Source organism: Phaethon aethereus (assembly GCF_964289735.1).
Source record: "Phaethon aethereus genome assembly, chromosome: 1".
In the NCBI taxonomy this organism is placed as follows: domain Eukaryota; kingdom Metazoa; phylum Chordata; class Aves; order Phaethontiformes; family Phaethontidae; genus Phaethon; species Phaethon aethereus.
Window position 1 is genome coordinate 152,413,797 of NC_138575.1, and position 24,519 is coordinate 152,438,315.

General features: G+C 44.1%; 1 protein-coding gene across 1 annotated transcript in view; it reads left to right on the forward strand.

Moving 5' to 3' along the window:
* Window positions 1-4,576, forward strand: part of GCC2 (GRIP and coiled-coil domain containing 2) — a gene marked incomplete at both ends in the record, with an annotated part of 28,523 nt that extends 23,947 nt beyond the window's left edge. Inside the window, 4 exons of the mRNA XM_082006180.1 lie at window positions 1,153-1,347; window positions 2,160-2,299; window positions 3,153-3,354; window positions 4,506-4,576. Of these exons, the coding sequence (XP_081862306.1) occupies window positions 1,153-1,347; window positions 2,160-2,299; window positions 3,153-3,354; window positions 4,506-4,576 (608 nt within the window). The remainder of the gene's footprint in view (window positions 1-1,152; window positions 1,348-2,159; window positions 2,300-3,152; window positions 3,355-4,505) is intronic.
* Between the last annotated feature and the right edge of the window lie 19,943 nt (window positions 4,577-24,519).

The window sequence follows — 24,519 nt, forward strand, 5'->3', positions numbered from 1 at the left end:
CTAAGGACTCTGGGTTTGTCTAGTTTGGAGAGAAGGAGTCTGAGGGGTGACCTCACTGTTCTCTGCAGCTTCCTGAGAAGGGGAAGTGGAGAGGAAGGTGCTGAGCTCTTCTCCCTGGTACCCAGTGACAGGACATGTGGGAATGGTTCAAAGCTGTGTTAGGGGAGGTTCAGACTGGACATTAGGAAGCATTTCTTTACCGAGAGGTTGGTCAGACACTGGAATAGGCTGCTTAGAGAGGTGATCGATGCCCCAGGGCTGCCAGTGTTTGAGGCATTTGGACAGTGCCCTTAATAACAGGCTTTAACGTATGGTCAGTCCTGAAATGGTCAGGCAGTTGGACTAGATTATCATTGTGGGTCCCTTCCAACCGGAATTATTCTGTTCTGTTCTAGAATCTGCATCACTGTTATCTCTTCTGTAGTAATTGCATTGTCAGACAAATGGAGGACAATTACTTTGTAAATATTTGGTGCTCTTCCTAGCAGTTTGTCTCAGATTTTGGAGCATACTGGTCCTCTGCCTCCAGTATTGAGGGGTAAAGCTAAAGAAAAAGTGTATTGAAAGCTGTTTTAACAATGTTTGTTATTGGTATACTTGCTATTTGGTCCCTCTTGTAATTTAAGATTTTACTGTGTTCAAGCTCAAGTGCTATTTTTGTATCTGTAAAGTTACTAGTTAGCATGTAGTTGAACATTTGCCAAGCAGCAGTAACAGTTTAAGAAGTTACTCTTTCCATATGTTACTGAAGCAGCAGGATAGTGCACACAGAACAGTTTACACCTCCCACAGGACTGGTTGAAAGAAGAGCTAATTCTGTTTTGCATTAAAACCATTTGACACTCTTGTCATAGCTACAACACATCCTCAGGGAGAGTTGCATGAAGGTTTCATAGTCACTGAAATAAAAACTGCCAATCAAGTTTGGATTTAGAAACAGGCTTTGATTGGAATGGCCATTTGGAGGTGAAAGGCTGTATTTTCTGTTATAAATGTTATGTGCATACTTAGCTTTCTCCCTTTTCTTCACTTTTCCTCCCCCTGCTTTTTGAAGACTATTTTATGTACTGCTGTCCAATCTGAGACAGTCACACCTATGAATTAGCCCTACCAATTTAATTCTGATGACAAACATCAGTAAGTATCTTTCAGGTCCAGCTGTTTCAAATTCAGCAACAAAGAACTTAAGAGAACGGCGAAACACTGACCTTCCTGTTCTCGATGTGCACACTGTAGCTAGGGAAGAGGGAGAAGGTATGGAAACAACGGACACGGAGTCTGTCTCTTCATCCAGCACCTATGTACCATCCTTGGAACAACTTCTGAACTCGCCAGAAGCAAAACTTGGTAGGTAAAACATGTGGCTTCATGAAGCACTTGCCTGCATAAGTTGCAGAAGTTTGTGCCCTCAAAGTATGTGAGAACATTGTGTTTTCATGCTTCCAGGTGCAAGACACAAGTCTGCTTAAGTGTCACTGAGTTTACGGTATCCTGAATTTCTGTAGGAGTTCTGTCCTTGAGTAAGGACTAATAATAGAACACTGCTACAGGTCTTAGTGATTTAACGGTGTCATATTTTTTACTTTTTCTAAATGGAAGAGACTGGATGAGCAAGTCAGTGAACAGTTACAGAACTTCTTGTATTCTGGACTAGTCTCTACTAGAGACAATTAAGTGCTGATTTAACCCTTTTTAATGAAAGGATAAAATGTTCACGTTAATGTGGCTTATTAGAACAGGAATTTATTCATAGTTTTTTTTGTAGGAAAATGAAAGCCAGTGTGAAGAACAATGTTCTGAGAGTCCCAGAAAAAGTAGAAAAATATGTGGTAGCATTTAGTCGTGTTTTAAAAGTCTGGTGAACACTTTGTGGAGAACTGTTGAAAATCTCCATCTATGGGTAGGAAACAAGGGGTAAATGAAAACCAAGTATCTTTAGAACTGATTTGCCAATCCTCTTCTAATATACTTATATATACAAAAATACATCACAAAACAAGCATGCGGAAGCAGCAGTGATGCCTGTTAATTTTCCAGTCTGACTTTGCATGGATTTTGTTTCTAAGAAACTACATTAATTGAGTCCTAATGTTAAGTTAGTATAAAGTAGATGCAAGTGCTTTTTCCTTCTCTCAGTTTCCTTTTCCATTTAATTGCAGAACCATCTCAGTGGCAAACAGAACTCACCAAGGATGAATTGATTCAGAAACTAAACACAACAGCAAAGAGTGCTGATCACTTGAATGAATTACTTCGTGAATCAGAAGCAACCAATGCAATCCTAATGGAACAAATAAAGGTTAGCAGACAAGCAGGAAATATGGGGACAGCTCTGATTGCTATGGTCTGTTTCTTAGACCAAATGTTTAACACCAAACAGGTTTCAGAAAATTCCATTCTGAAAAGATTTGGTGATGCAAAACGTAATTTTGAAAGGGCTTATATTCCACAGGACTGATCAGCGCTTCCAGAGTTGACTTCAGGTTTTTGGGCTGCTTTTCCTCATGGTTGCTAGTCAGGGCAAGGGAGAGAGTAAAAGCTGACACAAAAAAACCTCTCGAGGATTCGGATATTTAATGCTTAGTAAAATGCCTTTACTGTTTTCACTTAGATAAAAGCAGTGAATGCCAAGGGAAGCATTGGTTTCTCTTCCTGTAATCCCTTGTAGCTCTTTTAAGTTGAAAGAAGATACGTGTTTAGAGATACATGTACTAATAGAGTTTGCTTTGATTTGCTTATACCTCCCTGAGTTCTCTGAAAACATTTTTGAAGTTTGCATATTCTCTAGAAGTGCTAAGCTTTCTGTTACAAAATGTTTCTTAATGAACAATAATATTGCTAAATCTTTGGTCCACATTGCTTATTTAGCTGTTCAACTCTTTTATCACTGAAATTGAATAGTTAGTACAGTATATCATTATAACTACTGCATAGATGTTATCAAAAAAGGTTATTTTTGATCCATAAAAAGTTATTTCTGGATAACATTATCACGTGTTCAAGTTTCACTGGTTTTTTTTGTCCAAAATATGTTGCTATTCTTTTTGAAGCAAGCTGCGTAATTCACTTTTTAGCTCTTCAAAAAGCCTTTGTTCAATTGCTTATTATGTGAAGCAAACAATATTGCATATTTTTTTTCCCCTCATCTGCAGCTTCTTAAGAATGAAATAAGAAGATTGGAAAGAAATCAAGAGAGAGAGAAGTCTGTGGCTAATCTAGAATACTTGAAGAATGTTCTGTTGCAGTTCATATTTCTAAAATCAGGAAGTGAGAAAGAAAGGCTGCTCCCTGTAATAGACACCATGTTGCAGCTCAGCCCTGAAGAAAAGGGGAAGCTAGTTGCAATTGCCCAAGGTAGGTGGTGTTCAAAACGTTGTCGCAAAAAAAAGGAAAAGTGGAAATAAAGGCAACTGAAGTTCTGTGCTTTCTTTTATGTAAACCTTTGAGGAAAAACAAAAGCTTAGCAGCATAATGCCACAGTGAGCTAGCAATAAAACCATTTGGCTCTGTTGGGAAGTTACTGTTCCATTTTCAGAAAACAGAACAAATACCCAAAAATAAAACTAAGGTAAAATATAATTTCGTCTGAAACATACGCATTTTAAGAACATGATCTCAGTTGTAAAAATTTAATGTGTTCCTGTTTTGAGTATAGTTAAAGATTTCTGTCAAAGTGACCTTAAATTAGCAGTTACTATAAATGAGTTACTTTCTTGGCAGATGTTCTAAAAATATAATTAAAGTTATCCTCTCAAGGCAGTACTGCAGATCTAATACTAGTTTCCATATCTATGAACCTCAAAAATTTCTTGAAGATAATATGCTTTTCCTTTAACAAATAAAGGAACTAGGGAAGGAAGGAGAGTTAAGCCTTTGCAAGAAATTAACCCGAGAGCTGCCTGCATAATAGTGTTCTATCTCTGCTTCAAATACTCTGTTTGAGAGTTTGTCCCTTAAAAACACTTTTTAAGGTATTGTTTGTTATTTCTCAATAACAGCCTGTAGTTTCTTGTACTTCGTTAGCAATGACCTATACTTTATTTTAAACTTAATATAAAGACTAAGTACTGTGTGTATATATAAGCACTTAAAACTTGTGAACAAAATCACATATATAAGGAAAGTGGCAAAGTACTACATTCCATGATAGGCTTTGCATTTGGAGACAAGAGATGTAATTTAAGTCTGTAGCATTTTGATGATGTTCTCACACTAATGAACACTGACTGGATTTTTCTGGAGAAAGGTGATAAGTGACTTCTTCAAAACCATCCTTAAGTACCTGAAATAAAGTGGACTTAGTGTAAAATCCATAAATACATCTATGGCAGCCTGGGAGTGAGTATTGAACATAACCTCCTCAAAAAGTTTATGAGGACAGCTTTTGAAAAAGGACAGAGCCAGAGCTGGGGGGAAGCAAAGTCATTTAACCAAATGATGCAATGTCTAACATAATAAACTTAAGTTAAAGTATGTTGTGGGGTTTTTTTTCCTTCCTCCTTCAGGTGAGGAAGAGAGCACCTCACGGCCCTCTGGGTGGGCTTCATACCTCCACAGCTGGTCAGGACTTCGATGAAATGAAGCTTTAAAGCTGAATCTTTAAAGACATTCCACAGTTGCAAAAAGAGAAGAACAATCTGTTGGTGTTGTAGCACTGAACTACAGGGTTTTATTTCTGTGTATGTTGTTTTCAGCTTTTTAGGCTCTTGGAAGAAGCCCCTAGTAGCTCTGAAAGACTGTATTATGCTGTGACAGCAGTGAACTTATTCCTCTTGTAAATGTTAAAGCTGATGATCAGAAGTATGAGAAGTGACAAATTAATTGCAAATTGCTTGGAAATAGAATTTCACTAACCTGTGATGGATCTTTTGATTTAAAAACTCGATCTAATATAGTAACTGGAATAACTAGACTTTAGACTTAAGGCATTTTGAAGTGTTTACAGCTTCTTCCACATATTTTTGTCAGCTCACTGATTAATAGGGTTAGTGTTGTTCTCTGCACGTTGAAGAAATTAAAATTGATTTATTTCCTTTCTGCTGATGCTTACAAAAAATGTAAGATCATTAAGAAACAGAAATGGCATTTTCTGCTTTGACTTGACTAAATTTTTCATCTTGTTTTGTTTGGGCTTTTTTGGGGGTTTTGTTTTTGTTCTTTGTGGCTTTTGGTTTTTTGTTGTGGGTTTTTTTTTTTTTTTTTCAAAAGCTGGATTGAAAATATGAAGACAACGGTCCACAAAATGCAGAGGGTGCCTAAAACTATATGAAATATAATGCTTGGCATATCTGGGGCATGGTACTGTAGTAGAGACTAATGACATCTATGGAAGTCTTTGGATAATACTCTGTGAATCAGAAGTCTTAAGTGAGCTGAAGCTTTGTGAGAAAGGGCTTAAGCTATGGCTTTTTACCCTGAGGTTGGAAGTTTGTGTTCAAGGCTAGGAAGAAATGTTTCATTACTGGTGTGATGCCTATACTTAGATGAAAAGACTGACATAGTCATGCTGAAGACACTAAAGGAAGAATCTGAGTCTGTAGATCAGATTCCTAACGATAACTTTTGAGAGAAAAAGGCAGAAATTTTGTCAATAGATGCATGTTTTAAATGTTCTAATGAAGATGTTACACCCTTCTCTCGCTTCTCTATATTTGCACATGTCATTTGCACAAGTCTTATGCACAGTTGAGATAATCTCTGTTCCAAGTTATTCAACAGAATGTTTTGGGTTTTTTTCCAAGAAAAATACATCTCTGCCATTGAATTACTTTTTCTGTTATCAACACAACACCTTTTTTTCGCTTCAGTCATCTTTTTCCCCTTTCTGGTCCATATTGCCTTTGACCATGTTAATTTATTTATAAGTTATTAAAATGTGTAGACATGTTTTTAAACCCTGCTTACTCTCCAACAAGAGTTTTTTCCATCTTTTTTACTCATATTTTCATGCTTCCTGTGCTGTTTTACAGTGAATCATTCTCTGGTATACATACCAATATGAAATAGTGTTCTTTCTTTCCTATCTGTCTTATTCAAGGCCCTTAGAAAATGATGCTCATTCCTTAATATTACCTTATTTGGGACTGAGATTAATCTGGACATAAGAACAGCAGAAAGGCAGAACACATTGAGAATATACTGTTCAAGACCTGTGCTTTTGGTTTAATTTTTTCCTGCTTGTATATATTTCAGTACGCAATCAACAAAGCCAACAGGCTTTATTTAGATATTTTAATTCCTTTCCATGGTCTTAAGCACTTCCCCCCACCCCCCTTTTCCCCCCTCCAATATGTGTTCTAACTGGAATCTTTATGGTTTGTGCTGCCCGTGAAAACATTCTCTGTGGACTTTCAGATCACAGAACTGATAAATTGTAGTGTGGGGATGAGTCTCTTCAGCATCTTAGTTTGGAAATGTAGATAGCAAACATGAGGCTGCATTTAGGCTTTCTTGCATTTGCCTTTGAAATGATTACTATATCTTTAATATTCATGATTTGCTCCAGATCTCAGATGTTGAATTCTAACTCCTTCACTGCTGGATCTGGTTAACATCAAAACTCAAAAGAATGCCAAACCAGAGCAATGGGAGGGATTTGAAATATGCATAAAAATAAGTACAAGTCAATCTCCTGCTGTGATTTTTAACAATGGAAGCACATGAGTGGAAGGGTACAACTTTGTCTTACTTAGTTGAGACTCAGTTTGTGGCTGACCTGATTTAGTCTGTTCTGCATGATGTCTGCTCAGCTATCTCTAAAGAGCCTGTGACAAGCTCCTTTTAAAATGCACGTATTTCAGAACGGTAGTTTATTTAACATTGTAAGCTGTGAATAAATGTATGCAAGTAACATATATCACTGGCTGTATTAAATACCAGTTGCTTATTGAATTCTTTCAGGTCTGAGTTGCACGCTCACTGTTTCTAGTAAAACCCAAGTATTGTACTTATGAATGTAGTGGACACCTCTTGCATTACTATATATATTTTTTTTAGAATGGAAGATTAAGATCTTAATGTAAAGATATTTTAATAATTGCTATTAAACTGTGTTCTGTTGCTAAGATTGCCAGAACTTACCTTTGTGGCAATAAACTGTCTGTAAGCAAATACGTCAAAGTTTAATATGCACTTGTAGTAAATGGTATAGAAGAATGTGGACTGGAAGCAGGATTATTTTGCATAGAAAACTTTTTATATGTCATATATTTGCATTTGTAATATATAGCATTGTAGCTGTGATTTGCTTTCAAAAAGCAATTCAAAATTGTAACTAGTATTGCTGCTTCTAGATACACTGTGGTGCTCTTTTTTGGAAGAGCACTGTGCTGACTTTGCTTTCTGGCTCCCTTGTTCGTTTTTTTTACAGCACCATATTTTGTTAGGATGTTTCCCAGAAAATGTAACTGCTGCCCAAAGAGTTTACAAGCTTAGGACCAAATTTTACTCTTCTGCCAGCCCCCTTTCAGCCCAAGCTTAAGGAGGGCATAAGAGAGAGAGAGAGAAAAAACCAAACCAAAACAAAAAAACACTCTGCTGTCACTATGCAGAGTATGTATTAATTAAAAACCAAAAGTGGGATTGATTCCAAGTTCATAGGCCTGTGCGAACTGTAGCTGCATTTTTAACCACATGTACTGGGACAGAGTCATGTGCCATCCATATTCCCATTACCCAGAAGGGAGAACCATCTGTGCAAGCAAAATGTGCTCCATTTGAAAGGTGGGAAGACCAGAGCTTGTCAGGCTATAGTGTGGATGTGGCCAGTTGGAGCTGGGATGCAGGATGGCCAAAGGGAACCTATGTTAGAAGTGATACAGGGGCGCGTAGAGTTGTTTTCTTCTGTTGTGACCCTCCTTCCCCAAAGCATAACTGAGAGAACACATGGTTAGATTATTTTCTAAATTTACATCTTCCTTTGGCTATTGCCCTCCATCCTTTTGCTTTGACAACAGATGCTACATCCTGGAATTGTGGGGGAATATTTAAAAAACTCTTGCTTAGTTTGTACTAAATGGCTTTGAAGGCAGCTTACCCACCTGTGCTTCATTTGGCTAATGCCTTGGCTTCACCTAGTGCACCGATACTTCCTCAACTACCCAATGTACTGCTGTTACTGGTACTGTGAAAATATCTCCCTGAGGAGCCTTGCAAATAGCAGTTATTACCCATAAGCTGAGAAATGAAACGTGTGGAAAAGGTAAAAATGTATTTGTCGTACTAATTTCAGAATTGCTAGTCTGAATAGAGAAGTGTTTTGGTTGGAAATATGTCTTTGATGGCCTTTTCATGTGGCCGTCACTTCAATAAAATTCACCTTTACCCAACAGCATGCCTTGCTTTTTTTCCCTGAACGCCTGTTCTTACCTGAGAAAATGCTACTTGGGTGCAGGGTGGAAAACAAGGGGATGTTTACTGTAGTATTAAAGAGAAGATTTTATGGAGCTGGTATAGTAGCTGCCATCTTTACTTTGGAACACATTAACAGGGATGGATACTTCTGGAAGTAGTGAATGGAAGAGGAAAAGAAATCCGTTTATGTTTTTTTTTAGGAAAAAAGTTTTCAAAAATAGCTCATTTAAATTACTTCAAACTTGTTACTAGATTGTCACCAACAATCTGATGGTATCTGACATGGAGAGGAGGGATGCAGAAGGTGTTGATGTCCTTGTTGGAAGGATTGCACTTAGTATTTTTAAGTACTAGCTACCTCATAAATCAGCACCCCTTCCGAATAGCCCTCAACTTTGAAGTGGACAGAACTACTTCTTCCCTCATTCTCTGCGATAATTTTTCTACATCTGCACAGTTGTCATAGTGCAAAAATTAGATGTTCTATGGATGAAGTGGTGGGTGGTTGGTTTGATTGATTGATTGCTTGATGTGATTGAAGCTTGGTGTGTTTATCTTTTTGCCATCCATTTTTTTGTTAGGCTATGGTTACTATACAAATATGTGGTCAGAGAGGGGTTCGTATGGTGCGCAGAGAGGTTGACATAACAACTGAATATAAAACAATCAAAAAAAGCACCTTATATTTAAAGTCAACTTCTAACAGCTTCCATGTAAGTGTATATATGCGCTAGGGGAAGGGAAATAATATATTGTCTGACTACTTTTCAAACTGAACTTGATCTAAAATTTATCATATTGTCTTGCAAGGATGAGAAGGTGCTTCCTTCCTGTCCTGTGTTCCTCAGGCTCATCCTGGGGATCAAGGCTGGACTGAACAATGAAGACTGAGGATGGTAAAAGAAAGTAGAAGGACACGCATCAGCTACTGCTCCAACAATCTGGTCCACTTTGGTAGTAGTGAATCTCTTATTCTTTTTGCTGTCAGTTGAATGCCTGTAGGTTTCTTAAGAATCCAGTGTAAAGGTAATCGGTGTAAAAACCACTGTGCTCTTTTGGGCATGGGCACAGTCCCAGTCCTCTTATAATGGCCCTTGAAAGTGGTGTAAATTGATAGGCACAGGCGAGCAGCTGTATATGAGAATAGGATTTAAGGGTGGTTTTTATTGTTTCATCTAGAAGCTTAATTGCTTGAAAATCAAAGCTTGTTCTGAGAACACTCGGAATGTTTCCAGAGTGGAGGTACGTATTAGTTCTTGGATCTCTTGCCCTTTGCAGAATGCAGAACATCTCAAAAGTAAAAACCACAGAAACCATTACAGAATTCCAGAAAAAGGCTTTTACTTAAGTACTGTATTACTGTTGTTATTCCCTTTTCTGGAGTTAAGTTGCTGATGCTCAGCATTACTTTTGCCAAGTAAGAGAATGCCAATCATATCATTTTGGCTTTCAGCATCCAAATATTTACACAGACTAGTGAACATTCCTCTCCCAAGCAGTCACCCCATCTACTTAAACCTGCAGCTCCAGCAATCTAGGTGAAGCTGCCAAGCTTTGCAGGGGGACAGATGGGTGGTCGCTCGGCTCCACGGGCAGAAGGCTACAGCCTTTGGAAGAGGGGAGAGAAGCAGCTGGAGGCAATAAAAACTTCAAGAGCTCCTGTTGTTGCTGTGGTGGCTCTCTGGCCCTGCCCTAATCAGCCTTTCTCTGGGAAACTGGTAAAACCAGTTGTTTGCAGAGCAAACTCTCCTTGCATACTTTTCCTGCAGGAGGAAGATTTTCAGAGAACGCAGAAAAGCTAACGCTAGGTTTTGTAACATTCTGCGGAGGATGGAATTTGCAGTGACAAAAAACTTAAAATAGAAGAATGACAGACGTAAATGACTTTTTGGGTTGGTGCTTGTTTCCCCCACTGTGAGTTATTCCAAGGTATCTGACTGGCTTCTGTGCTGCTTGACTCTGGAGCTGCATTTCCTCTCTTTGGAGGACCTCTGAACACTGGCATTAGCAAAATGTCCAAATAACAAAAAGTCCAAATAACTATACCAAATAATAAACAGGTAATTCTAACTGGTTCCATCAAATTGTTGTCATCAAGCAATGGCTGCTTTTTTTTAACCAATGGTGATACCACTGATCTTGCAGTAGCTAGGGTTGCTTGTGCTAAAATGGAGTCCACATGCACTAGATTAAGGATGGGTTTGTCAGATGGATTTGCCATCACGTTTGTTCCCTACCTTCTGCAGTTGAGCACAGATGACTTTGAAAACTATTTCTGATGGGTGGGTTAGGAATTTGGGGTGGCTCAGGGAGTGGTTTATTTTTTATGATAGGTGGAGCATAATGAGAATAGTCTGATAAACTCTTTTTATAGCTCTATTTATCGATGTAGACTAAGCTTTCTGTTTGGAATAGACGTCATGAACTTTTTTTAAAGCATCACTAACAATAAACGTTGCTGTGGACAAATCGCCATATTCTTCTGTTATACGCAAGTTGTGTACAAGCTTGAATAAAAATATGGGAATAATACCACAATCACCAAAAGTAATTGTTACTTTTCAAAGTACCTGTTTTGTGGTGCTGCCATAAGCTTTTTCTTTAGCCATTAGTGTGTCTGTCCAGTTACAAACTTTGTCATGAAGCAAAAATTTAGTCTGCTAAATATGGAAATTTAATGATAAATTTTGCAGTGTTTTGAGAACAATCTACAGAAGTTATATCCCTGTTCTTGCACAATCTCCTTCCATCTTCCAAGAAAAGGTGAAGCCAAATACATGAGGCATGTCTAAAACGCATGAAGCAGAAATTTGACTTTGCTTTTATAAGGATGTCAGAATCATCACTAAAATAAAGTCTGTTAGTATTCCCAGTAAACTATATACTATTTTTAAAAACAGCAAAATTTTTTATGGAGATCAAAAAGTGGTCAAAGCTTATTTCTACAATTGAGTTGTAAAGTTATTAATGCTGAGCAAAAATGTGAAACCTAAATAATTTGTTACTTACGAATTCATTAACAGTTTTGCTAGGAATATTTAGCTGGACAGCCTGTGTTCAAAAATTGTTTGTACTTAAATGGTCAAAGTTTCCTTTGCTGTTGTTTTAACTTCATAGCTTTGGAGGTATGACATGGGGAACACTGACACAGTTGAAATCCATTGATTATATGAAGGTAAACAACCATGGGGCTGCTGTGTTAACATGCACTCAGCACCAGTAACAACATGAGTAAGAACAACCATCTGTGGTTGCATGAAGTTCTGGGAGAAAGCAAAAGCTAAAGCAAATACTACAGGTGGAAGTTACTTATTCAAGTCTCTTCATATCACTATGGCAAAATTGTAAAACACTTCTGGAAATGAAAAAGAACTTAATGTAAAGATGCCGATAGTTGTGATCAGAGAGACAGGCAACTTCCTTCACCAAGCAGCCACCTTCTCATCTGTCTCCCCAGTAACCCTTCCCTTCTCACTTCTTCCCCAGGCCTACAATAATGGTCTTGTTTGGTATCAGCAAAGCTGATAATGTGTGTAGCTCTGAATAGGTAAAGGTTCTGTGCTGTCACTTCTACCACTGCCAGCTGCAGTACTATATGCTGGCATTTCAACAGCGATGGAAGACTTAAAGTGCCCTGGAAAGAGCATATCAAAATCATGTGTCTACCTAAAACTGCTTTTTACTCTAGGCTAGCAGGGAGAGATGGGAGGAAAAAAAAAAAAAAAGACATTAATTTTGTGATTAGTATACTGGTCTGGAGACATGGAGTCCAAAGTCCCTGCTTTGCCACATGCTTCCTTTGTGAATTTCATTTCAGTTTCTCTGTTTCCTCACTTGTCTGCTGGGGATAATGGCACTTCTCCTCCTGATGCCAAGTACATTAGCAGTAGAATGTTTAACTTCATGATGGGTTTGTAAGCAGAAATAGGTAGGCAGATTACTGTTTGGTTTTTTTTTAAACTGCATAGGAAGAGAATGGTTGTAGCCTTTCATTAAATTGAACTGGAAAGAGTGACTTTTTGAGTTTGCAGTGTGTGTTTGTGAATCCTATTAAATTATTTGCCTAAGTATTCTGGACTGAATTTTACAAGTTAATTAGAATGCCAGCATGCTCTAAAACTATGTAATGGAGGATTAATAACAATTAAGAACTGTTATGTCTGCTGTACAGCAAGATGCAACAAAAATTTAAATCAGACCCCAAAGCCAAAGCGCAAACTTGCTGCAAAGCACACCGAGCCTAGGGAGGAAATCTGAAACTAATTCCTGGGTTTTCTTGGTACGGCATTTCCAAAAGCTGCTAGTACTTAGCTTTTGGCATACGTACATGTTTGGTGGAGGCTCTCCCACTCTCTATGAATGCCTTTGCTACTTTGAGATTATATTGCTGGTGGAGTGGGCTCTAGGGATGCCGACTTTAAAAGCACGGGAAAACTGCACATGGTGCAATTCACTTGCCATTAAATCTATTCATGTGCTCTCTTAAAGGAAGGACCGTAACGGCTGCGCTCATTGGCAGGCCCTGCCTGTTAATTATTTCCAGAGTTTACTGTTTCGGAGTTTGCTGCCTTGTTAGTCGCATGTCTGCCCAGCCATCTCCTCCCATCTCAGGCTGTGCTGGGCAGCGATACTGCTCTTCGGCCGGGCTCAGCAGCCGGGGGTAACTGCCTCATACGGCTCCCCAGGAGGGTGGGCAATGGGAGAGACCTCGAAATCCTTGCAGACAAAATGAGGTTAATTAAAGACATTCATGAAGTTGCCTACAAGTAATGGCAGACTGCCAAAAGATGATTAGAAAAAAACAAAAGGGTACTATAACCTTCAACCGGCACAGAATGAGTACTTACTTAGATGAAATAAGGAAGCTCTGCTGACAGACTCATTAAAATGAGTGGGTGTTTTGGTTTTGGGGTTGGTGGGGGTTTTTTTTGGGGGGGGGGTCAGTTTCATTTTTTAACAGACTCACATACTGTTTGAGGTTGGCAGGCACCTCTGGAGGTCATCTTGTCCAACCCCTCAGCTCAAGCAGGGCCACCTAGACCCAGTTGCTCAGGACCTTGTCCACATGGCTTTTGAGTATCTCCAAGGATGAAGACTCCAGAACCTCCCTGGAGCGACCTGTTCCAGGGCTGGGTCACCCCCACAGTGAAAAAGTGTTCCCCGATGTTCAGACAGACCCTCCTGTGTTTCAGGTTGTGCCCACTGCCTCTGATCCTGTCACTGGGCACCACTGAAAAGAGCCTGGCTCTGTCCTCTTTGTACACTCCCTTTTCAGGTATTTATTTTAATTTATAAGGTCCCCCTGAGCCTTCTCCTCTCCAGCTGAACAGCTCCCTCAGCCTCTCATCACAGGAGAGGTGCTCTAGTCCCTTAGTCATCTTAGCGGCCATTTGTTGGACTGTCTCCAGTATGGCCATGTGTCTCCCACTTGGGGAGCCCAGAACTGGACCCAGCACTCCAGGTGTGGCCTCACCAGTGCTGAGTAGAGGGGAAGGATCACCCTCCCCTCTTCTGGCATACCATCCCTTCCCTTTTCCAGCCATATACTTTATTTCCCTCTTTGTACAGAAACGCATTCCCAAAATTTTGCTGTTTGGATTCCTAAACTTGGCAAGCAAAACCAAACTGTGCCGAGGAGCAAAGAAACAAACAACAAGACAACAGTCTGATGTCTCTGTTTTTACAGTTGAAGTTCTGTCCAGACCCATGCTTATCAATCAAATATCTTTTCTGAATTATAATCCTGAAAGTTTATATTATTTTCTTGGTCATGATGGATACTGAAGTAGATGCACTCTGTGTACATGTAGTTCAAATTACTCTTGCTGATGTCTGTTCACTTGCACCTGCCTATGCTGATTTTCACTGGCTTAACATATTCCCTGAGCATATTGTCTTCTTGGAGCCATGTTGAGACTTCCTTAACCCTGACAGTCAAATATTTGCATTTTTCATTTCACCACGCCACTTCCTTGTTCCGATATTGAGGATGGCAATGGGTGGTGATACAGATGGCTTAATAATCCTGCATTTTCCATAATGCTCTTTGCATTCATGCGTAAGTCTCTGAAGCTTGTATGTTATTTGAGAGACCTAAGTCTCTGAATCCCATTCCAAAGGTTGCTTCTCTCCAAGTAAAGCAGCGCCTCTGCCTTCAGGTTTGGCAGCTCCGGTGTTACTTGTATTTACTTTCTAAAGGCGGCAGCTGGACCCGAGCGAGGTGCTGGCCTTCTCCCACGCGATTCCTTATTACTACTGTTAAGTTTTTAAGTATGTTCATTAAAAATGGAATCTTGCTGCAGTAAGTAAACGCTCACCTAAACCTACCTGGTGCCTTAAGGCGAGGCGTTAGCTCTCTTGCTAGAAACAACACCCTATTACGCCACCACGCGTAAGAAGTAGTAAAAATAATACTTGCGATTGTTTGGACAGAAATTTTCTGTTCTGGAAAAAAAAAAAAAAGGCCAACAAAGCCAACGCAAAAGCACCCAGCAAGAGACGCTCTGCCGCAGCCGCCCCGCGAGCCCCCGCAGCGCGCGCGGGCCGCCAGCACACCCCCTCCCCCCCGCCGGCTGCGCTCCCGGAGGGCCGGTGAAAGACGCGGATAACCCGGTTCCCTTGGCTGGCGCTCGTTCGGCCGCCCCCTGGGACGCCAGCGGGGCCGGCGCCCCCGGCGGTTACCGGGCAGGGCCGGCGGCGGCCGAGCGGCGAAGCGGGCAAAACCCCGGCAGCGCCGAGGCGCGACCCACGGGGCGGGCGCTGCCCGCGCGGCGCGGAGGGGCGGAGCCTGCCGGCGGCTCGCGGCGCCGGGCCCGGCAGCGGCGGCGGCGCGGGCGGAGGGCGCCCCCCGGCGGCGGGCGGGTGCCGGCGGCGCGGCCGCTCAGCGCCATTACCGCCGCCCGGCGTGGCTCCTCCCGGCGGCGGGCGGCGCGGCGGGGCAGCGACCGCCGGCGGCGGGATGCTGGGGCTGGCGGCGGCGGCGGCAGCGGGGATGACCTGTAACAGGTAGGAAGGCGCGGCGGCCGCCCGCCCCGTCCCGCCTCCCGCGGCGGGCGGCTGCCGAGGGCGGCGCTTTGTCTCGGCGCGGCCGGGCCGCTGTCACCGGCTGCTGCCCGCCTGCCTGAAATGCCCCCCGCGGTGTCCCGGGGAAGGCGCTTCCCCAGCTCCGCCGTCGCGGCGGAGGGCGGCGGCGGCTGGGCCGGTCCCTCGGGCGGGCTGGCGTAGGGGACGGGGCCCCGCCGGGGCAGCTGGGGGTCGGCGGCCACGCAGGTGTGCCGCCTCCCCGCCCCGTGGAGTTTCCCCTTGGCGGGGCGAACCTTCCCCTTCCCGCCGGCGGCGGCGCGGAGCCACGGCCGCAGCGGTGGGCACGGCAGAACGCCCTTCGCTCCGGTATCGCCTCCTTGGGGTTGCGTTCGCGCGGGGAGCCGTGGGGTAGCTTGTCCGTCCTTGTTACAGCGAAGGGGAAGTTACACACAACACTCGAGTGGAAGACGCCCTGGACGGAGCCTGAGCACGGTTTTAGCGCCCTTTGCGTTAAAAGGCGCCCTTTCCTGGGGGAGGCCGGTTGTTTTAAAAGCGCGGCGCTAAGTAACCCCTGGGATTTGTGTGGTGAGGTTTGCGTGCTCTCGTGCGTATCCCACGATTACCCAGTAATCGTATTTTGGGGAAAGAGTAATGGGGATGGAGTAATACGGAAAGCAAAGGCTGTTCTACTAACAGCCCGACGTTTGAAAGCCTCACCCATTGTGGTTGTTTCTTGGGAAGAAATGTCCTTAGTTAAAGCACTGGGCAAACGTTGCACTAGCATGTCGAAACCTGGGGTTGAGGGAAGGGAAAAGAGCGATTTTGTAGCTGCAGGTTCAGGACAGCTGCTGGGGTGACAGACTTCCGCCTGGCTACAGGACCACCTTATCTTCCCCGTACCCGACTTCTGCCGCGGACTCCTCCAGCCCTGCGCCACGCCTTTGGAGACAAGCTGTGGCGGCAGCCAAATCAAGCTGAGTCGGGGCTACCGTCGTGTCGCCCTGCGCCAGCGTGCGGCAGGGTGGGCTGCAGCGCCGGCCCTGCTCCTGGGGTCAGCGCCCCGGTGCCCCCGCAGCAAGGCAAGGTGGAGGAGGCGGCAGGATCTCGGCAGCCTTGACCAGCTTTAGCTCTAGCTGCTGTGCAGCCACGTGCTGAGAAAAAGACGGTAGCGTGTGTATTAAGGTAACTGTTTTTTCTTCACTTGTTCCAAAAGCTGCTCGCTTTTGTGGCGGGTGATGGGTGCTTCCAGGCCAGGCTTCTTTCTGCGTCCCCCAAAAGTGGCCGAGTTGTCAGTATTTGTGCTGCGCAGGTCAGTCTGTCGCGACTGCGAGGATCTGTGCGTCGTTCAGCCCCGCACAGGTGCTTCGGCTCCAGTGTGGAGCCTGCCTCTCCGGGTAAATAGAGCAATTACATATTTGGCATCTGTTTTGCTGAAGTTGTCAGGGAGCGGGCCAGGTGCCCTGCTGGTACACGCTTCCCAGGATATGAACTAGGCTACACCCCTGGCACAGCGAGAAATTTTGGGACAAAGTCAGGCTAGAGCCTACGCTTTGCAGAAACTTGCCGAGGTGAAGTAGCAGAGGGCTCTGGTGGGAGCCCACCTCGCTCTGTGCCTCTCTTCTCACCACTTTGCTGGGGTGGATCGTCGTGTGGAGGACAAGGGCTGGCCCGTGCTGTGGTTAAGGAGGTGAAGGTGCTGTGCGGTTGATTCTTGCAGAAACGGGGCTGGAGGGAGCCGCTGGCCGGGGCAGAGCAGCACAGCGGGGAGAGGCTGCGGGGTCAGCTCCTTCAAGGGAGCCGGTTGCAGGACTTCTGGCCAAGGGAGTTTTCTTTAGAGGATTCCAGTCCATTGATGTCAAAATAAAATTGAAGGGCAAGGTTCATGTAAGATACATTTCAATTTGGTAAAATACAAAGAGAAGAAATTAAAAATTGGTGCATTTTCTTGTTTTGATTCTTTGGGGGGAAGAAACCACTAAAAATGCAAATGTTTCATTCAAAATTACTTTCTAGCAAAATACAAGGTGATCTCAAAGGCTTCCACAGGCTGAAACTCCTAAGGGATTTTGGATCTTGACTTTTTGCTCTGGTTTAGAGAGTTTAAATAATCTGAGTTTTGGAGAAGAAAACAAAAAAGGAAAGAATGACTTGAGGTCTCTCTCCAGATTTGGTACACAGAAAAGCAGCAGTCACCTGGTCAGCAGGTTTTGTCCTCGCAAATACTCTTCTTTTTAATTTTTTTCTCCTCCCCTCCACTTTATGGAGGCTTTCTGAACTCTAGTTGCTGCTGTGGCTTTTGTTTTGCAATTAAAGGAACTTGCAGGCCGGTGCTGTAACCTGAACGCCGGTTACCGGAGGCACAGCTGTCGCACTTCCGGTCAGGCTGGGAGATCAGACTCTGCCCCAGAGGAGAGGGCTTTGGGCAGGGAGGGGTGTGCAGCGTGCCCTGCAGCTGGGTCAGTGCTGGGTAGTGGCCTGTCATTCAGGATTGCTGGGCTCCTCTTTATTCAAAGCATCACTACATTTGAAAAACTAGCATAGACTCGTTGGATTTACAGCGCTTGTTCTGCTGTAGACTGTGAAGCTCGAAAATGTGGGCACCTCGTAGTGTTTCTGGCTTCTGATAGAGGACACCATAAACAAGAAGCTAAACGTGATGCTGCAGTTCGATCTCAGTTGTAATGCACAGGTCTCTTTCTTCGAACTGGCTCCACGCAGTTACTGCAGGGGAACCATTAATGGCCCGCATTATACGGAGGATGGTTTGCATAGTTAACAAATTCTTTTTCAAGTCACAATAAAATATTTATTATTGAAGCACTTAAGGCAGGCTTTTCAGCTCCTGCAGTTGCGGCTTTGTGCTAAGTGTGTTAGGTTAGACATCCTGACTCATCTGTGTTTTGTTCTCCTCCAAAGCCTGGTTTAAAGGTTTTTTACTCTTGTAGCATAATGCAGTCTCCCTATATTGAAAAGTAGTAAGAGGCTTTTACTATTAGGTGTACTAAAAACAGCTTGATAGTTGCTGGGGAGATCACTCATGTCAGGTTGTTGCATGATGGCAGGTGCTGATGACAAGGAAAATCAAACTGACAGTCAACGTTTTGATAGCCAAAGCCTTCCCTTGTATAAGCTATCCATAGCATGAATCGGGCAGCCGCGAATGTAGTCTGCTGTCGTTGTTTTAGTGATGTGTTACAGTGCACATCACCCTTACAACTTCTGCAGAAGTGCTGGTGTTGAGGCAGAAGGGGTGAAAGGATGGGAAGGTCCTAATTCAGGAAGGTCCTAATTCAGTCTGACAATTGGAGAAAACATAGCAGGGGCCTGTGCCCTGAGGTTAATACTTTTCTTCAAATTAGGACACTCCTTTGCAATTACTTGAGCATTTCCCTTCCTGCGGTGTCTAAGTCTTTATGAAAACGCTTAGTTATGTTTCTTAAGCAGGTAGAAGTAAAAAAAAAAAAAAAAAAAAATGTAGCCAAGATACAGTAATTTCCTTGGCTGGTTTTTTGTACCCTAATAGCCCTTTGTGCGAAACAGTTTGATGAATTTGTCTCGGCGCCTGGAGACCGTCGGCAAGGTCCAGGGCGCAGAAGCTGATGGTGTGCCCAGTGGCAAATTGTTTATGGGCAAAGTGGACCTCTTGTCTGCAGTCTGAAACCATGTTCCTGTGCAAAAATGGCATAGTCTGGAGCATCTTAGGATGCCTTTGAAAAATAGCATTACAACAAGGCCAGCACCCAGGGTGAGGTTTTATGCTCTGTATTTTTCATATTAATTGTTTTTCCTTATATTTTAAATAAGAAGTCTTTGAATTCCAGTTCTGATCATCCTTTTTTTTTTTTTTCCCCCCCATCACTTTTTAACTCCTTAAAAAAAACCACAAGCCACTTCTACGGAATTCGATAAGAAGGTGAGTCCCAAGTCACTCGATGCATTTAGGGCTGTTTCAATCACTGCTTGCATTAAATAATTTAAAGAACTGAGAACACATTGGTGGATGCGCTGTTGATTGTGTAAAACCTAAACTGGTGGGAACAGTGGAGTTAAAACCCTGGGGCTTATTGCTCACAGCATGGATGGGGGGTTGGTGTGGATAATCTGAGAAACTAAGGCAATGTAATGATTTTATGAATGTTTCATGGGTGGCCGGAGCAGCATGGGGAAGCTGCTGTGCTCAGAATTATAAGGGTTTTCTGTATTAATATATTGTTTTAGTGTAGTTGGGGGCACTGGAAAAGACCACAGCAAAGCAATGCAGTAACGCCAGCAAATACTTGGGAGGCAACAACACAGCAGAGTGGCTCCTGTCCAGACCCCACGCTGACGTGCAACAGCTGTGGGATTGATGTGGGGAGAGAAAGACGGCGCAGTGAAAGAGTTTCAAATCCTCCCCAGGAGGGGAAGAGGGGGCCGTGACACCCTGCAAGGACTCTTTGTGGGGGCTTGGCCATCCCCGATGGGGCTGGGTGCTGCCCGGCGGGGGTGAGGGACCGGCTGTCGGCCTCTCAGCTTCCGGAGCCCCAGCATCCCCGAGTCCTCCCTCGGAGTCTCCTGGTGTGCTCCACCTCCGATTTGGGAATGAAAAATAGAGCTTGGCAGGCGGGGCGGCATGGGCTGCCAGCCGGCACCGCGGGGGGAAGGCAGCCCCTGCAGATTCGGGGCTGAATCAGCACAGCAGCCTCTGCTTGCAAAACCCGCCGGTTTTGGTAAATCCTCCATCGCGAGGAAACGCTTACAAACAGGCGCACCTTTCGGTGTGTAGCCTTGCAGGTGAACACCGTGCGCTTCTGAACTGTGTTGGGAGCCGGACAGGCTTGTGTTTTGTTGGCACAGGCACCAACGTTTCTGCTGGATTAAGTCACTTATTTTTGCCAGGGTCTGCCGGTAAGCGGGCTGAGATTCACCCGGCAGCGAACGTCTCCCAGACCCAGCTCTGGCTGGCGTCACGCAGCAGGACGGACCATCTTTGGGCCGTGCCAGGGCAGCTGCTCTTCCCGCGGTCGGCAGTTACAGACACACTTTAATTAAGCGTGTGGCTGCGCTGCAGATGGCCGGGATGACCCACATGCTCCGGTCCCCCAAGGTCTCTCGTGCCGGCAGCAGGGACCTGTGCCAGCTGAAAACCCATGGCGAGAGAGATTGGTAGATATAAAGGTTTAAAACTGAGTTTGCCTTGATCTGGATCGTTCCTTGATCTTGTGAGTGGTGGTGATGTTGGGGGGGGGGGGGGAAGGTGCAAATACCCATTTCGGCAGAAGCGTGGATTTGTGCCTGGGTTGCATGGCCATGACCTTGGAGAGCGGTGTTAAAAGTGGGGTCCTGTGAGGAGGTGTTTGGATCTAAAGAAGGAGGGAGCAGTGTCTGCTGATGGTCTGGATCGTGGCTGGGGACAGCCTGCGGCCATCCCGGGTGCGGCGTCGGGAAGGGGCTCGTCCATGCTCCATCTTGCTGGAAGAGGGATCGCCTGCCTGCAGGTTGTTCAAGGAAGATCACCTGCCTATTTTTGCTTGCTGCTGCTGAAGGCATACTCGAGTATGTTCTTTCTGCAGCTTGTTGTCTCCTCCTACAGCCCTGCCTGAAGGGACACCACCCTGGCAGTGGCTTTGTCATGGTTGTCACAGAACTAGTTTGCAGAAATTCACCTTCAGAGAATTTGGAAGGAGGAGACCTCATGCGCCGTCCCCGTGACATGTAGGTTATGGCTGGAAAGGGCACGGAGAACAGCAGTACATCGATGCCTGTTTAAATCTACCCAACATTTGTTGGTACAACATGACTTCATGATCTGAAGGTGCCCAGGGGCTTTCTTCACCCATTGCTTTCAGGTCCCAGAGGAACTGAGTGCCATTTATAGCCACTTGTACTGTCAAGAAAAAAAATGGAGCAAGAGCTGTGCCCATGAGGTCTTACTGGCAAAGTCCCACCATATAGAGACACAACTGTGGGACAGCCACAGCACACATGGCTGCTTGCTTGTTCTCAAGCGCTGTACCGGGAGGCAAGGAAAGCTGCGGTGGGAAAGGGGGTTTGGTGGGGCTTCACCAGGGCTGAAAGGAGAAGGGCAGGAACCTCTCAAGTGCAGCATTTTGGTAGCACTTTTAAACATCCCAGAAAACGAAGGTTTTTTTTTTTTTCCTTTTGTAAATAGATGTAGTTGCAGGAGAGAGGCAATATTCTGACTATATGAGAAAGGAATCAAAATGGATCACTTTAAAGCTGCTGCTGTTAAGAAAAAACTGACTTCTGAAATCTTTGTTCCTTCATTCACATTTTTTTCCTTTTTGTTAGCCAGCCTCAGGAAATGAGAACATTCTTTTGGCTTTCCATGCCTGAGTCATATCTTATATATATCTCTGTCTATATATAAAAATATGCTATAACATCTGGAGATGTTTGTTTCGGAGAGGTACTTGTTTTGTGTTAGGGTATCTGAGCTTTAAATGTTTGTACACAGTTGGATGTTTCCAGAGTTTCCCATACTTCTCTGGTTACAAGGATGTGTATATTGCTGTCAGAAAAGCCAACGGAAATGTGCTGCTAACCTAGGGAATATAAAAACAAGTAAAAGTAAAGCCTAAAAGAAAGTGAGAATTTGCTGTTTTTTTCAAAAACTAAACTACCAAAGCAGTTGTTTAACATGAGTTGCATCCAAATATGTATCTCTTTAATGTTTGCCGAGTTTTTGGTTTTGGTTTTTTTTTTTTTTTTCCTAAAAAATGTGAGGAGGAAAATTGGAAAATCCCAGTAGCTCTTACTTGTTCTTTAAAAAAAAAAAAAAAGAAAAAAAAAAGAAAAAAAAAGAGGAAGTAATTAAAAGCTCATTATACCCGTCTCTGACACTCAGTGGGCTCTGGCAGTGCTCTGTGTGCACGATGGGGTCTCCTTGCCTCTTTCTGCCCTCCCACCGGGGTCACAAAGGGATCGTGAGACTTCACTTTAAAAGGGGAAAAAAAAAAACCAAACCCAAAAACCATTTAGTTTAACCGAAGACCAAATATTTAACTTTGGCGGGGGAGGTGGTGGATTTAGGAGAATGAATAAAATTTCTACCCTTGGTTGCTTAACATAGCTGCACCGAAAATGATGGGAGACCGGGGATGGCGGGTGCCAGCGGTGTCCCGTGCAGGGATGGATGCAGGTGCTGGGGCATGAGGGGAAGGTTCCCCCAAGGGGCTCCATCCGCCACGGCCGCACAGCCTCCGGGTGTTCACAGTGGCTTCTCCTCCCACGGCTCCCGCTGAAATGCCCTCGAGTTTATGGCTCGGATAAGAAACCTCTCATGGATCAAATATTTTGATTGCCTCCTGGCCTTCCTGTAGGTGTCTCTGATCTTTTCTCAGCAGTGGATTATAGTGGACTTTCAAAAGTCTTGTTTGTTGAAATAGTTGTATAAATATGGTCCTCAGGGTAGGTGTTGCTTAGAAAAGTACTTTTCTCCCAGAAAAAAATCTACCTTCTTTTGCCCCTTCAGCATGCTTATTTGCCATCGTGTCCAAAGAAGTGTGATTTCTATAATTATGTCAAAGAATAGTAGCTTATTGTTAATTGTTTGGAATAATCTAAAGGCCAGTGGGGCTTATTCTTTTGGCTGATTTCCTGCTCATTCAAACACTGAAGAACTGTTTCAGGTTCACATTTAAAAATAAAATAAAAGAAACCTGTAGAGCCAGGACGGTCTCTGGGGGAAACTTGATGGGCTCGCAGCTCTGGGATGAATCCCCCTCTGTTGGAACCTCCAGCAGCTACAATCTCTCTTTTTTTTTTTCCGAAGAGGAAAGGCTCCCCGTCTCCCCGGGCGTCCCGCTGACGCGGTGTCCCCTGTGGAACGGCCCCGCTCCGTGCCGGGCTGGGAGCCGGATGTCTTCAGGCAGCGGCACAAAGGCCGCCTGGGGGGCAGGTGAAGCACGGGAGGAGGGATAAAATACTGCCGGTGGCTGCGTACGGCGTAAGCCCCGAGGTCAGGGTTTCCAATCTTTGTCTTAAGACCAAAAGCCGCGTTTTCCCTGGTGTCGCATGCAGGATGGGAACGATCGCCCTGATCTCTCCGGTGGCAGCTGGAGAGAGTCCGAAGGTTTTCAGCGGTGGGGGGTGTTCGATGCCCTGGCTGGATCCCAGCACTGTCCTCCAGGGAAGGCAGGATGCTCCTCGGTGTCAGCTCACGTCCGAGGCAAACCTCATCCAGCAGACACTGCTCGTCAGACCCAGCCCTTCCCCAGCCCGCATCAAATCTACTGCTGGACCAGGGCTTCGTTTTGTAAAGCACAGAGGAAATGAAGTGCCATTTTAAGTGTTATGTATTAGTGACGCTGCTTCATTTTGACGCAGGTAAAGCTCTTTGGGCTTGCGGTACACTGCAAGGGGGAAATAATTTGGATTTCTTGCCTTGAATTGCATCCAAGTCACATAAGTGAAAATCAGTATTTCTAGTGTTACCATGCAGAGATGGGCAAACAGGGTGGTTAAGAGGATCCTTGACATCACCCTTGGGAAAATTACTAGAACACGATAAAATGGCAGAGGATCCAGGAACAGTAGTATTGTGTTATTGCTCAGGTTTCATGAGAAAGCTTTCCACTCACCTTGGGCTATTTATTCATTTATAAATAGCTTTGTGAACCTGCATTTAAAGAGACATTCGAGGAGTTTAATGCTGTTGTGTGATATTGATGTCTTTTCAGAACAGTTTCAGCATGGACAGATTCCCAAGGTAGGCAGAATTACAAAATGAGTGTTTTGTGTCATCTGAGGTAAAATTGGTTTAGTTGTTTTTACCAGGTGGATTTTGATAATGTGTAGCTGCTTGATTTATATAATGGATTTTCTGTTAACTCCTTAAACGCACAGTTAAAAATGTACAGCAGTGTTAGTTCCATGCACATGCAAAAATAAATGCCAGAGTCCGCAGCGGGGAAGTGATGGGGCAGATACTGGGTTGTAAGTCGCTGCTTGCCCAGCAGAGCCATCACAGCCATCACTTGGATGGTTTTGGTGGTGGCAATGTGGCGTCAGGAGGTCTTCTGGGGGTAAAGGGCCCCATCCTCCCAGAAGAGGAACTACACCACTGAAAGCTTCTTCTCCTGGCATCCCACCCATGTAGGCATGAAGGATGTCGATGGTACAAATGTCACATGGAGGATTTTT